The sequence below is a fragment of the Aricia agestis genome, chromosome 9 (assembly GCF_905147365.1).
Source record: "Aricia agestis chromosome 9, ilAriAges1.1, whole genome shotgun sequence".
NCBI classification, from domain to species: Eukaryota; Metazoa; Arthropoda; class Insecta; order Lepidoptera; family Lycaenidae; genus Aricia; species Aricia agestis.
The window spans coordinates 4,742,515-4,756,787 of record NC_056414.1 but is presented as its reverse complement, the minus strand read 5'-3'; the positions used below and the strand labels follow the sequence as shown (position 1 = coordinate 4,756,787).

At 34.5% G+C, this 14,273-nt stretch overlaps 1 protein-coding gene across 1 annotated transcript; it reads left to right on the top strand.

The window, feature by feature from the left end:
* Positions 1–4,674: 4,674 nt before the first annotated feature.
* LOC121730421 (uncharacterized PPE family protein PPE24-like) lies at positions 4,675–10,602 on the top strand. Its single transcript, XM_042119448.1, has 7 exons — positions 4,675–4,910; positions 5,241–5,331; positions 7,380–7,392; positions 8,017–8,233; positions 8,615–8,642; positions 8,957–8,966; positions 9,156–10,602. Exons 1-7 carry the CDS (start codon positions 4,865–4,867, stop codon positions 9,312–9,314), a joined length of 564 nt encoding a protein of 187 aa, XP_041975382.1. The 5' UTR covers positions 4,675–4,864; the 3' UTR covers positions 9,315–10,602.
* The last annotated feature ends 3,671 nt before the right edge of the window (positions 10,603–14,273 follow it).

Below are 14,273 nucleotides of genomic sequence, written 5' to 3'. Positions count from 1 at the left end.
GAGGATACACCAGGGGCGAGAGAAATTTAAAATAGGTATTTGAAAATGTATTGCTGTCTTACCAATCTCAAGTCTCCCACCGCAGAGCGCGATAGAGACAACACGACAAAAGTTCTAATAAAAGAACAGAAAATCTTCGATTCGTTGTCCGCTGATTCCTTCTCCAAAACTTAACCGATTTAAGTACTTTTTTCATTAAGAATTAAAGGAAGGCTTGAGCTGTGTTCCTATGTTTTATTTTTTTTCTATATTTTAGCCAGTTTTGTTTTCTGGGTGTTTGAACACAGAGGAAAATCTGGCCATTTTTTTTTGTTTTTGGACGTTCTTATCTTTTTTAATAATAAAATTATTAAAAAAAGGAAAACATAGGGACATGCTAATAGTGGCCATAGATATTCAGGAAAAAAATCATAACTCTACCGGTATTATCCAGGGAGGAAACAGGGGACAACATTTGTATGGAAAAACGGCGGTGTGGAATCCTCTTAAACTTAACTTTAAGAAAAACAGCGCTTTGCAGCGACGTAGAGGCGCCTGACGTTGCTTGGACGTTACCATGGTAACGCCGCGATGGCTTCCCGGTGAGCTTTTGCCACCGGCTATATTATGATATTTACTTCTATCTCCTTTGAACAAGGTGCAAAATGCAAGTGCATTGTTTGGGGCTCTTACGTTTCATACATTCGGCTGTTTTCGTGATTACGACAATTAGCGAAGATTTCCATGCGCATTATTAATTTGGGAGTACTGTACGCGTCGCGTTGCGGTCTGAATTGACCCTTAGTATACATATAGTATTATTTTTGGGTGCTCCAAAAATAGCGACTTTTATTGGCGTCCATTTTTGTCAACCCTAGAACAGTATTAAGGTTGCGCACGTCGTGTGTCACGGTCACGTGGACCATCGAACATGTTCAATCGCCGGCACATGTCACTCCGCACGTAATATAATTATTGTAAACACGCTTTTATTAGCTTCACTTGTAACTATATATATGTAAGAAAATCTTGGAATCTTAATTTGACCCACTTCCTGCGGCGCTAAAATGGTCGCTTTGAAGAATCATGATATGAATCATAATATAATTCATTTTTCTAAAATCGCAAAATGCAACTCTGCTTGCAATTTATTTCTGTATTTTTGTACTGATTTGACATTTGTAAGTTTGACAGTTTTGACAATTCATTTGCTGAATTGATTGAGACTTGAGAGGAATTGCTAAATGTGACCATTTTAGCCCCGCCGGTCTTCGATTAGAATGAAATTTCATTTTGAGTCATAGACAGATGGCAGACCTAGTGCCTACGTAATTTGGTCGCGCTGCTTCAAAAATCAAACCTAGCCGTCAGATCACGACTAATATTTGTGAAAATTTATTTGTGAAAACTATATTGGCTCATATTATGTGCTACTTTACTATTTACAGTTGTTATGTGTTCAAATGCTGTTTGTTTTCCAATAAATAAATAAAAATAAATAAATAAATATTCAATTGACATAACCCGACCAAACTACGTAGGTCTACCAACTGGCTAGGAATGAATTTCTTCGATGGTACAATTTTTAAAGATTCGTTTTGAACTAACCTTGTTTTTTTTTATGAAAGAAGGGGGCAAACGAGCAAACGGGTCACCTGATGGAAAGCAACTTCCGTCGCCCATGGACACTCGCAGCACCAGAAGAGCTGCAGGTGCGTTGCCGGCCTTTTAAGAGGGAATAGGGTAATAGGGGAGGGTAGGGATGGGAAGGGAAGGGAATAGATGAGGATAGGGAAGGGAATTGGGCCTCCGGTAAACTCACTCACTCGGCGAAACACAGCGCAAGCGCTTTTTAACGCCGGTTTTCTGTGAGAGAGAGAGGTATTTCTCCGGTCGAGAGAAAGAGAGAGGTCTTGTAGGTATAGAGTAGATATTTATCCTGTTTTAGTTCGCGTAGTGTCGTATGCACAGTCTTTATTATTTAGGCTACATATTATGTATTTGATAATTACATCCGCCCACACTGTACACAATACTACATTAAGCTACTCTATTTTTCGGTTGACTGGCTTAGCCTAGCTTTGTTGATGATTATACTTATACGGTCTGACATATCAACCTACATTATATTATGTTATATGTATCTGTTCAAACATTTTAGTCATGTATGGGAGGTCAGCTCAAAGTGGCCACCTTAACTTTCAATTTGAAAAAAAAAGGCGAAATATTATTATATTTAAAAATAAAAAATGTGCCACTAGATAATGCATTTATTATATTTCTGCTATGTGTGATTCATATTTACCCAAATCTTGAAATTAGTTCATGATTAACATATTACCTATCAAAAAATCGCTTTGCCCGAGGGCCCACCTAAATAGGGGTAAGGGCAACGTGGCCAGCCCAAATGTTCACACGAAATGGTATTTTTTTCTATTAAATAAATATATTTTTTATAAAATGAATACTAAAAATGTTCAAAAATAGGTATTTATCAAAAACAATTCTGTAAACTGCTACTTATATCGCTTCTGCCCGGTTTCTGCGGTTTCTTGACAGGAGTTTATCTTCCAACAATCACAATATTTTTTTATAAAAAATAATCAACTCTTCTAAAATAAAATAGTCAAAATATATCAATAAAACTTTGTTTTATCGATATATTCCTGTTTTTAAATGTCTCCTTAAAGTATGACCATGTTTGTTTTCTACTAATTTGACTGAACCCCGATTTTGTTGAACATATTTAATTAAATACCAGTATTTTTGGCGCTACAAGCTCGCGCCTTCCCCAACCGCTACCGCATCATGGAGCGGGGCTGAGCGGGATGTTCACTATGCGCCAGAGCAGCAACGTTGCTCTGCCTTTATAAATAACCGAAATATTAAGGGTGGCCGCTTTGCCTCCTATGGCCGCTTTGAGCTGGGCTCCTCTAGAAGCATTGGCCATTGAGGTCAAGTAGTTATCGAGTAAACGATAAACATCTCGTTTTCTAATGTTGTGGGAAACCCAATAGCGATAACTGATAACTTTCTGTTTGTCTGTAGATATTTGCTTGTTTATGTATATTATCTATATTCAAAGTAAAAACTAATTTTAAATTTTGTTAGTCTCGCTAAAACTCAAGAATTGTTAGACCGATTTGGTTTATTTTAGTCATGAAATATTCTTGGAAGTTCAACAGGATGGTTTTTATATTATAGAAATAGGAGGGAAGTGAAACGAATTTCATCATTCAGTACTGCAGTAAATGTTGAACACGACTACAAATATTATACTTTTGGTCTGTAACAAGAAGATTCTAGTACTTATTAACTCTACGAGTATGGAAAATTTTTGAAAATACCCCATTTAGAGCTGACAAGCTTCCAACAGGAACCCAGAGCACATCTAGCCTTTTTCGTAATATACTCGATGTGCTTATTCCAAGTGAGTCCTTTGTCTAGGATTACTCCTAGATATTTGACATCACCCGCAAACTTAATAGTTTTCCCAAAGAGTGTTGTTAGTCCCTCCAACTTCCTCTTTTTGGTGAAAGGTATCAAGACCGTCTTATCAGCATTTACTGTTAGCTTGACCCTTTGGCACCAATTCTCGACGACTCTTAGTGCTGACTGCATCAACCCAGCGACCACCGATGCGCATTTTCCCACCACCATAATCGCCAGGTCGTCAGCGTACCCTTGAGCGTAGTAACCTATGAGGTTCAGTTCCCTTAGTAGCTCATCCACTACCAGGGACCATTCCAGGGGTGACAGCACACCTCCTTGTGGGCAACCTTGTGTCAGCCTGATTTTGAGTGTCAGGTCCATAATAGAAAAAAAAAAAAAATGGAAAATTTTCGCAACACCTGCTTATTGAATGCAATCAAAAACGAATAAAATATTCTTTTACAGTTTCAAAACTTTCAGGATGAAGAAATACGTCTTTCCCGTTGTAACTTCGAAAAACTACTGTTTTTCAGTAGTAACCCCAATAACAGACATTGGGCGAAAAGATAAAATAAACCTTTTTAAGAGTCTTATAGATCGGAAAGAGCCCTGCGGCCTTGGCAAATATTCTTTTGTATTCTTAAAACCACCTTTTAACTAAATATATGTGTTTAATGTTGCAAATTTTAAGCTCCATTTGCCAGTCGTTTAAAGTAGCAATGATTCATAATAACTTAAATAGGAATATGAAGTAAGATAAGCAAAATATTACGTAGTAGTGCCAGCCAGTTAGACGTTTATCAGCTAGAGATGTGGTCAGCTATATAAAATTGTTAAGATTATTATATTCGCATGGCGTGAAAATCGATTTAGATACGTAGTTTTGCTGACAGATATAATAAGCAAGTTTTAAAATAACAGGTATGTTGTGTAAAGGATTGAATTCTGGTAAGCGTCTAATTAAACATTTTTACACCTTTTAGAGAATTTGACTTCGCCGACTACCACAGAGTGAAAAATACTTTCTTCCTTGCTAATCTCTGACTAGAAGCCTTATCTTCCTGTTCTTTTCTTTTGACGCGTAGTGAAATAACTTATATAATTATATTATTAGTCAAGTCACTTGAGAATTAAGATGTTTCTGAGATGAAAACATATTTTGTTATGCTTGTATTAATTTTCGAGTTCTCGATGGTTCTTGTGGTCTTAATTATAAGGAAAAATATTATTAAATTCGTTTATTGCCCATCCCTACGCCGTGTAGCACTATCATTGTTCTCGGCGTCATAAAACTACACATTTAAAAACATTGTTGTGTCCCGAACTAAATTTTCAGCGAAACGTTGAGTTGTCTGTTTGCACAAGTGTATGACGAACATATAATAGGTTTTAAATTCACGATTTTTCCATAACACAGTATTGTCTTGATAAAGTTAATCGCTAGTTTGTGGAAATGACGCCTTTCGTTATAGCCGTTTTGATGGCGACTTCTGCTAATGGTAAGCAATTGTTATAATTTTTCCTCTCCTTTTTATACTGTTAGGTTACGTTACGTTGTATATTGCTGTGGAAGAAATTTCAGAACTAAAATTTGTATTATTTGTGGTTTAATAAGTGGTGAATTGAATTTACGACTTTAGGTGGAGAGTCTAAAATACGCAAATTTCGCGTTACTGTTCATTGTTATCCTTCAAAACAAAATGTTTAACTTATTTTTTCATTAAAATAGATAATAATTTATTGTCTTCCATATTATGTTTAATACTAAGTCATCAGTTATTACTTATTAATGTGTTGTAAATCACTAAGACGTGTTTTCATCTCTACAGCCGACTTGTTCCCTGGTGGCCTGTTTCCAAATGGCCTCTTCCCGAATGGACTGTTTCCAAATGGACTATTCCCGAATGGTGTATTCCAGAAGTAAGCCATTTTTATACATGCAAAGTTAACAACAAAACAGGAAAACTTAAGTTATTTAAGCTGTTCTAGATTAACACTCAAAGGCTAACTCTACTTAATCATTAATGTATTTGGACATTTAGGTTGGGTTGCACCAACTAACTTTAACTATAACTGTAACCATAACTACAGTGCAAAATGTCTTTGGTTAGAGTTGAATATGGCCTCCAAGGACGCCATATATAACCTCCGCTCATAGGTATATCTGAAAATTTACTATGTTTTACGATATTATATTTTTCCTGTCGATTTTTACGGATAATTCAATTTTTTATACCCTCAATCCCGTTTCCTGTAGCTTCAATAAAAAATAAATAAACGCAACAGACATTTGTGAATTTCTCCGGTTAAAGTTAAGGTTAAAGTTAAAGCTAATAAAGGCCGCCATATTTAACTATAACCATAACTTTAACTTTAACCACGCCTCTGGTGCAACCCAACCTTAGTTTGGATGAGTACTTCAAACTTAGCTGTAATTAGACCATACCACAATATAAACCGTTTACAATTAGATGTAAATGTGACAAGCAAGTTTGTTTGCACACAGCGACCACATGTTATGTGGTCGCTGTTTGCACATATTGAAAACTTTTGATAACTTTAACTTTAACCACGCCTCTGGTGCAACCCAACCTTAGTTTGGATGAGTACTTCAAACTTAGCTGTAATTAGACCATACCACAATATAAACCGCTTACAATTAGATGTAAATGTGACAAGCAAGTTTGTTTGCACACAGCGACCACATGTTATGTGGTCGCTGTTTGCACATATTGAAAACTTTTGATAACTTTAACTTTAACCACGCCTCTGGTGCAACCCAACCTTAGTTTGGATGAGTACTTCAAACTTAGCTGTAATTAGACCATACCACAATATAAACCGCTTACAATTAGATGTAAATGTGACAAGCAAGTTTGTTTGCACACAGCGACCACATGTTATGTGGTCGCTGTTTGCACATATTGAAAACTTTTGATAACTTTAACTTTAACCACGCCTCTGGTGCAACCCAACCTTAGTTTGGATGAGTACTTCAAACTTAGCTGTAATTAGACCATACCACAATATAAACCGCTTACAATTAGATGTAAATGTGACAAGCAAGTTTGTTTGCACACAGCGACCACATGTTATGTGGTCGCTGTTTGCACATATTGAAAACTTTTGATAACTTTAACTTTAACCACGCCTCTGGTGCAACCCAACCTTAGTTTGGATGAGTACTTCAAACTTAGCTGTAATTAGACCATACCACAATATAAACCGCTTACAATTAGATGTAAATGTGACAAGCAAGTTTGTTTGCACACAGCGACCACATGTTATGTGGTCGCTGTTCAAATTCAAATTCAAATTCAAATTTATTTATTTGCCAAGAATATGGTACAGTAGTGTTTGCACATATTGAAAACTTTTGATTTTCGATGCCTGCCAAGATTTCAATTAAATTTATTTTACAAGTAGCTTTTGCCCGCGGCTTCGCTCGCGTTAAGAAGTGTTTTTAATAGTTAGGTATCAAAACTCAGCCCGATCGGTTTAAAATTAACGAAGTTTCATACAAACTTTCATTCCCTATTTTATCCCCTTGGGGGTGGAATTGATCAGCATCCTTTCTTAGCGGATGTCTACGTCATAACATCTACCTGCATGCCAAATTTCAGCCCGATCCGTCCAGTGGTTTGGGATGTGCGTCGATAGATCACTATGTCACCTTTGAGTTATATATTTTATTTAGATGTGGCAGTTATGTATATTCAGAGAAGTTGAATCCTAGGCAGATGGCGGACCTACGTAATTTGGTCGCGTAACGTCAAACCCAGCTAATAGATCACGAATTGAGTACATTGAATATTTATATAATTCGACCAAATGATATAGGTCCGTCAACTGCCTATGAATCATTCTTCGATGGTACATGGTCCCTATTAATATAATATATACTTGAGGCTACCTGTTTAAGACGAATTTAAATTCTGACCTGTTATTTATTTGGTTCCTTTTTTCAGTGGGCTGAATATGGTAAGTTCATTTAAATATCATTATTAATACAAACGCCTTAATCAATAGTCGTAGCAAAGATTAGTTTTCAGACTTAAATTGTGGTGAATTTTAGACGGCCCCTAAACCTACTTTAAAAATAATGGTGCATTAAAAATTAAATTAGCCCAAAATTGCACAATACGTAATATTGGGCAACAAAATTGATCGTCTAGATGCCTGCTTAGACGCTTGTTTATCATAATCGAGACAACACTAGACGTATGGAATACGATCAATGATCATATCTACATTTTTTAAATTCGGCAAACCTGTTAATAAATTTTAATGCATGTATGTTTGTAACATCGTAACGCTTAAATTTATAATTTAGAGATTTTGTATGTAGTCGGCAAAGAAAGCGATTTGATTAAATCCGGACAGATTCAAATTAAAAATTGTATTTTATTAGCAAAGATTACTATATAGTATCAATAGATACGTAACGATGGCGTAGATATAAAACTAGAGGGAGGTAAGGCCGGCAACGCACTCTCCTACTGTTGCGAGTGTCTATGGGCGACGGTAGTTGCTTTCCATCCCGTAACCCGTTTGCTCGTTTGCCCCCTAATTTAAAAAAAAAAAGAAATTTATATTACATTACAGGATATGCCGCAGATCACTATTCCCCCCATCCCGGCAATCACCATCCCACCGATCAACATTCCCCCTATCACCATTCCCCCAATCCCCATTCCTAAGATCCCCACAGCGGAGGAGATAGCCAGTATGAAGGGGAACGTCAATGGGGTTTCCATCAGCACTGTGAACGGAGTCACCACTGTGGTGGTGAACAAAAATGGGGTGGTGAAAAAATATGAGAGTAAGTTTATAAGGTTTTTTTTGTACCGTCGAAGAAATTGATTCATAGTCAGATAACGGACCTACGTCAATTATTATTGATCGGATTATGTCAATTCAATGTTAGCATTGTTAGCTGTAATAAATAATTAATTGTAATTTGTTGGATGGGGTTGACCAAATTACGTAATTCCGCCATCTGCCTATGAATCATCAATCAACATCTCTAATACGAGTAGTACCTACGGAAATATAATAGTGACCAATTTAATTTAATAGTTTAAAAAAATCATATTTAGGTTTGCTTTTTGTAAAGATCAGGCGTTAAAATACTTTAAAATACTAAAATCTATTCGATTTACTGCTGAAATACTTTAATATTTATTTGTGCCTTTCTTTTCAGTCGACCCAAATTCTCCGGACGCTAAAAAGTAAGTAATTATTCTTTTTCTCACCTAGGTAGGTATTTCCTGTTACATATTTCTTACTCCTCATTTACCAAAATATTTTTTTTTAATATTTTTATGTAAGTATTAATAAATAATAACTAAATTACTTATAATATTTCACAAGTGTTTCAGTTGTGTCAGTTTTGGACATTATTATCTGTCTTTTCCTATGAAAAATAATGAGATATTACATTAAAAAATTCTTTAATAAAAGATGTGTGATTGTTACCTAGTATATTTCTTGTTTAAGTACATAAACAAGGATTTTTTTTTGTAATTTAAATATTTTGTTTCAGAAATGGAGCGGTAAGTAAGAAAAATTTTCTGCTTTTTTTTATGTTGTTCTTATTAGCTATGCTACAATATAGGACTTTTCCACAATATTCTTTCAATAAATTCAAACAAAATAAAAACTATTTGTTCGTTTTTTTTTTGTTTAAACCATTTGACTAAAACTATTTGTTCGTTTTTTTTTTAAAAAAACCAAAATTTCAGAGCCAATCATCATCGTCGAACATAGTGGTAAGCAACGGCAGCCCCAACGGCTACTACCAGCAGTCGTCGATGACCTTTGTGGGGGGGAACGGGGGAGGAGTCGCCAATATCATACAGAACCTTGATGGTGACGTCACACACGAGGTCGTCGACTTCTGATAATATTATCAATAAGGAGCGAGTTCCGAACTATCACCCAGTGTATTAGCCCCCTAGTAAGAATGCATAATATTATTTTCTACAAGGTGTAAGAAAACTAAGTGATAATACTTAATGGTGTGTATGTGTCCCTTTTATAGAGCTCTCTGTGAAAGTAGCAGCGCTGAAAGAGTTACTTTTTTTTAAACTTTTACATGGGAAAATCCCTGACGCTGCTGGGGGCTGGGGCGCTTGCTTATCCAAAAAAAAAAAAACTCTATCTTTCATAGTGTACTCTGAAACATACACACCAATAGGTATTATCGCTTAGTTTTGTTTTACCCTGTTATTATTGCTAATATTAGACATATTATAGGTGAAACCATGAGCGCTGGCTAGTATACTGGGTTATAATCATGGAACGCATCCAATTAATTTTAAGCTCTTTATATTTTTTGGTTATCGCTTTTCATACACTATAAATAAAAATTATAATATGCTATATTATAATGTCTAGACTGGTGGAAATGACCCTCAGTTATTATTGTTTTACTTTTTTACGTTAATGCTTAATTTAATATTTTGTCAAATTAATTTAAAAAATATTTATGGACTTATCATACCATTTGAAATAAACTAAAGTCATATTTCCTTTAAAAAAGTCATAGTTTATTTACGGAAATAGTTTAAGAAACTCTATTTAACAGGACACATTCATTTAACTACACAGTTAAGTAACAAGGTCTTAGAACATATTTAGTGAGTAGTGACAATAATATAATATACTTAGGTATTATAATAACATTGTTACATCGTAACGGAGGCTACAATATTTTACCTACCTACATTATTAAAAATTTTTTTGATGACTATAAAACAATATTTTGTTATGTAGTCATCAAACATTTTTTTTTATTTCAAAGTCGATGACTGTTGTTCGTAACAACATTCAACAATGTACCCCCGGTTTTTGAAAGGTCTGTCAAATCACTGATCAATTAACACTGTTGTTAATTTACCATGGATGTCAAATCAGTTTGAGTTTCTGATACATTGATCATCCGAAAATTAACTAATCTATGATCATTTTTAATTTGACTAGCGATTTGTTTGTTTTCGTTTATTGCTTCACTATTACGTTAGACTATTACCTATCAAAAATGCAAATTAAATGTCAAAAGAAGGAATTGCAGAATGTCATTGCTGTCAAAAACGTTCTGGGAATTTCAAATCTGATACTTTCTGAAACATTGATCAGACGAAAATTAACTAATCTGTGATCATTTTGATTTGACATGCGATTTGTTTATTTTCGTTCATTTGTCAGAATTCCGAATTTCAATTTTTCAGACGGTATCGAATCCTCTTCTTCATTATAGAAATGAAATAGATTAAAATATACATTTTTTTGCAAATAAAACGAGTATTGCAAATAGAACAGTTTATTTGCATAATCGACATATTCTTACGATTTTTTATAAAAACTGCATAATAAATGTGTTTACGAACCTTATAGTAACGTAGGTTCAAAGAGAAAATGTAGATTCACATAAAAAATCACTTGAATTCATAAGTTGAAGTATGGTATTCACCCACAGGCCACAATTACCATAGATAACCGATTAGTTGACACAGCTTTTGACAAACTTTAATCTATGATCACGGCTTGACAAGCGTTTCCGAAACCCAAAATGGCGGTTGACGTATCATTCTCGAGTCAAATTGAACAGCTACCGTCAACTGACGCGCTGATCAAATTAAACTAACTAACCGTGCTTCTAGCAACCCTGACAAGAGATTTAACAGGCGATTAGTTAATTTTAGTGTTGATCAGCCTTTCAGAAACCGTGTGGTAGTATTTTAATTTAATCGTTATAAATAAATTGTTAAAATATTCTTTATAATAAATGTTTCATTAATTTCTTATTTTAGTTTTATTTTAGGAACACTCTATACAATAATCCTCTACATTTTAACATTACAAGCACTTACAAGTGACAAAAAATAATTAGACTAATTAGAGCACATCAATCATCATTTAGGCTTATTGTTTAAAAGTAGTATTTAAACGTGTTCTGTTCCTGAAAATGCCATTCAAAATATCTATTCTACGAGAGCCAAAATGATAAAAATTGTAGCATTTATGCTACTTTTGTCGGTAGCTCTTTTTGCTAAAGGTTAGTATACTTTTTGCTATGTATTAAACATTATTTTGCCAATTTAAGTGTCCAGACTGTGTTAGTTGTCGTTATTGTTTCTTAGTAACTATGTATGTAGTAATCTGTTGTTATAGTCATACAATTTTTTCCTTTGTCTGTTTAGACTTTTCTAACGTAACAGATTGTGGTACTACAATGGTCTGAACAAATGGTGTGTAGCTTTTATTAGTAAGGGGATAAAGATATTAATAATCGGTCAAGTGCGAGTCGGACTCGCACACGAAGGGTACCGTACCATTACGCAGAGCAAAATTAGGTCAAAATTTGTAATTTTTTTATGGGAGCCCGTCTAATTTTTTTATTTAATATTAAAATTATTATTAAATATTAAAGTACACATAAAATTGAGGATTGTGTAAAAATTCAAGTACCTATCTTTTGCTATACTTAATTGATATACTTAGAGCAAAAAATGCCAAAAAAATCACGTTTGTTGTACGGGCATAGTATTTGTTATTATAGCGGCAACAGATATACAATATAATCTGTGAAAATTTCAACTCTCTAGCTATCATCGTTCTTGAGTTACAGTTACATTACCTGGAGACATACAGACGGACAGACAACGAAGTCTTAGTGATAGGGTCCCGTTTTTACCCTTTGGGTACGGAACCCTAAAAAAGAGAATCTTCATCAATAAATACATCAAATCACTTTTCCAGCACAAGAAAATCAAGGAGGTTCATATGCTGAGAATTACAAGTGAGGCATTTTATATTATTCTAATTTCTATCCTTATTTACCGTATATAATTCTTGCTCCAACCCATTGATTTTGAATTATTTTCGTCTTGAGGCAAAAAAATTGTTATAGAAAAAGGGCATTTCCCTATTGAAATGGATATTCATTTCCCTATATGGAAATGGAAGTTTTTCCGTGGAAAAGAAAAAATCTTATTGATTTCACACGTGATCACGTGGCCATCTCATTTCCTCTCGTCTTTCTTTGACATATGCAAAGAATAATAATATTATGTTACATTTTTTTTATTTGGTTAAAAAAAATCATGTTTTATACTTCTTTATTTAATAAACATTTTCAGTGTAGATTCGCGAAAAGTAGGCACAGAAAATAACAATAATCAAAATGTAAGAAACAATCAAAATGAGAATGGACAACAAAATGCCAATAGAAATGAAAATCGTAATGGAAATGAAAAATGGAATATTAACGAAAATAAAAATGCAGCAAGAAATGAAAATTGGAATGTAAATGAAAATGGGAAAAAGGAGTGTGCAGACGGCTCTAGGCCTGCCGAAAATACCCTTGAAAGACTAATTGATGTAAATATTATTTTTTTACATTTAATTTTAAATAATGATAATTTTATATTGTCGCCTTATGTTTTTGAAGGCTATGTGTGTTTGCCCAGGCAAATAATTGTCTTTGCCTGGGCTAAAACACACATAGCCTTCAAAAACATAAGGCGTAGTCATTAGACTACACCAGTTAAGTATAACTGGTGTAGTCTAATGACTACGCCTTATGTTTTTGAAGGCTATGTGCCTATAGTTATAGGCCATATGTATAGTGTTTGTTAAATTACAGCTTAGATCATAGAATAGTGGTCTATACACTCATTGGTCATTGCGCCATAGCCACAGAAATGGATATAGTTAGAACCGCCATGTCGCTCCAATTTGTATGAACATGAGCGTGTCACTTTTTTTATACCTACTGTGACGTCACAAGAGCGCTTTAGTGATGGGAATACCCGTACGCGCGGAATCGATTCGAAGGCATCGCCGCGCCCCGTCTTTTTTGCCACTTTAATAGGTATATCGATTTTTTAATCGATTATTATTCGAGTTAATATACAGACGAATGATAAATCTAAGGATAAGTGCTTGCCAGGACAGCTAGTAATATATTATATTATTCTAAACTAAATCACTAAACAGGAACATAAATACATATTACATTAATATTATAAAGCGGAAGAGTTTGTTAGGTAGTTAGTTTGTTTGTTTGAACGCGCTAATCTCAGGAACTACTGGTCCAATTTAAAAAAAATATTTCAGTGTTAGATAGCCCATTTATTGAGGAAGGCTATAGGCTATATTTTATCACGCTAAGACTAATAGGAGCGAAGATATAGAGGAAAATGTAGAAAAAACGGGAGGAAATTATTTGAAAGGGCTTATTTGAACGCGCTAATCTCAGGAATTACTGGTCCGATTTGAAAAATTATTTCAGCGTTAGATAGTCCATTTATCGAAAAAGGCTATAGGCTATATTTTATTACGCTACGAGTAATAGGAGCGAAGAAATAGAAGAAAATATGGAAAAAACGGGGGAAATTATTTGAAAGGGCTTATCTCACGAGCTACTGGACCATGGAGCAATTTTTCTGTTATTTTGGCACAGATAAGCTGTAGACTACGTGAAGAATCATATGCTATTTTTTGTGGACTAATCTATACATCTATACATATACGCTACATACACCAAAACAACATTTTTTTACAATTTTTGTCTTTATATCTGTCTGTCTGTTTGTTCCGGCTAATCTCCGAAACGGCTGGAGCGATTTTGACGGGACTTTTTTTGGCAGATAGCTGATGTAGTAAGGAATAACTTAGACTACTTTTTAACCGACTTTCGAAAAGGAGGATGATATATTTTACTATTTTTGTATTTGTTCTCGGACAACTACGCCATTTGTAGACCGATTTTCAAAATTCTTTTGTTGTTGTATAAGGTGAAGCCCGATTTCGGTAACATGATCACAAAAGTGGTGATCTGATGATGCGATCCATGA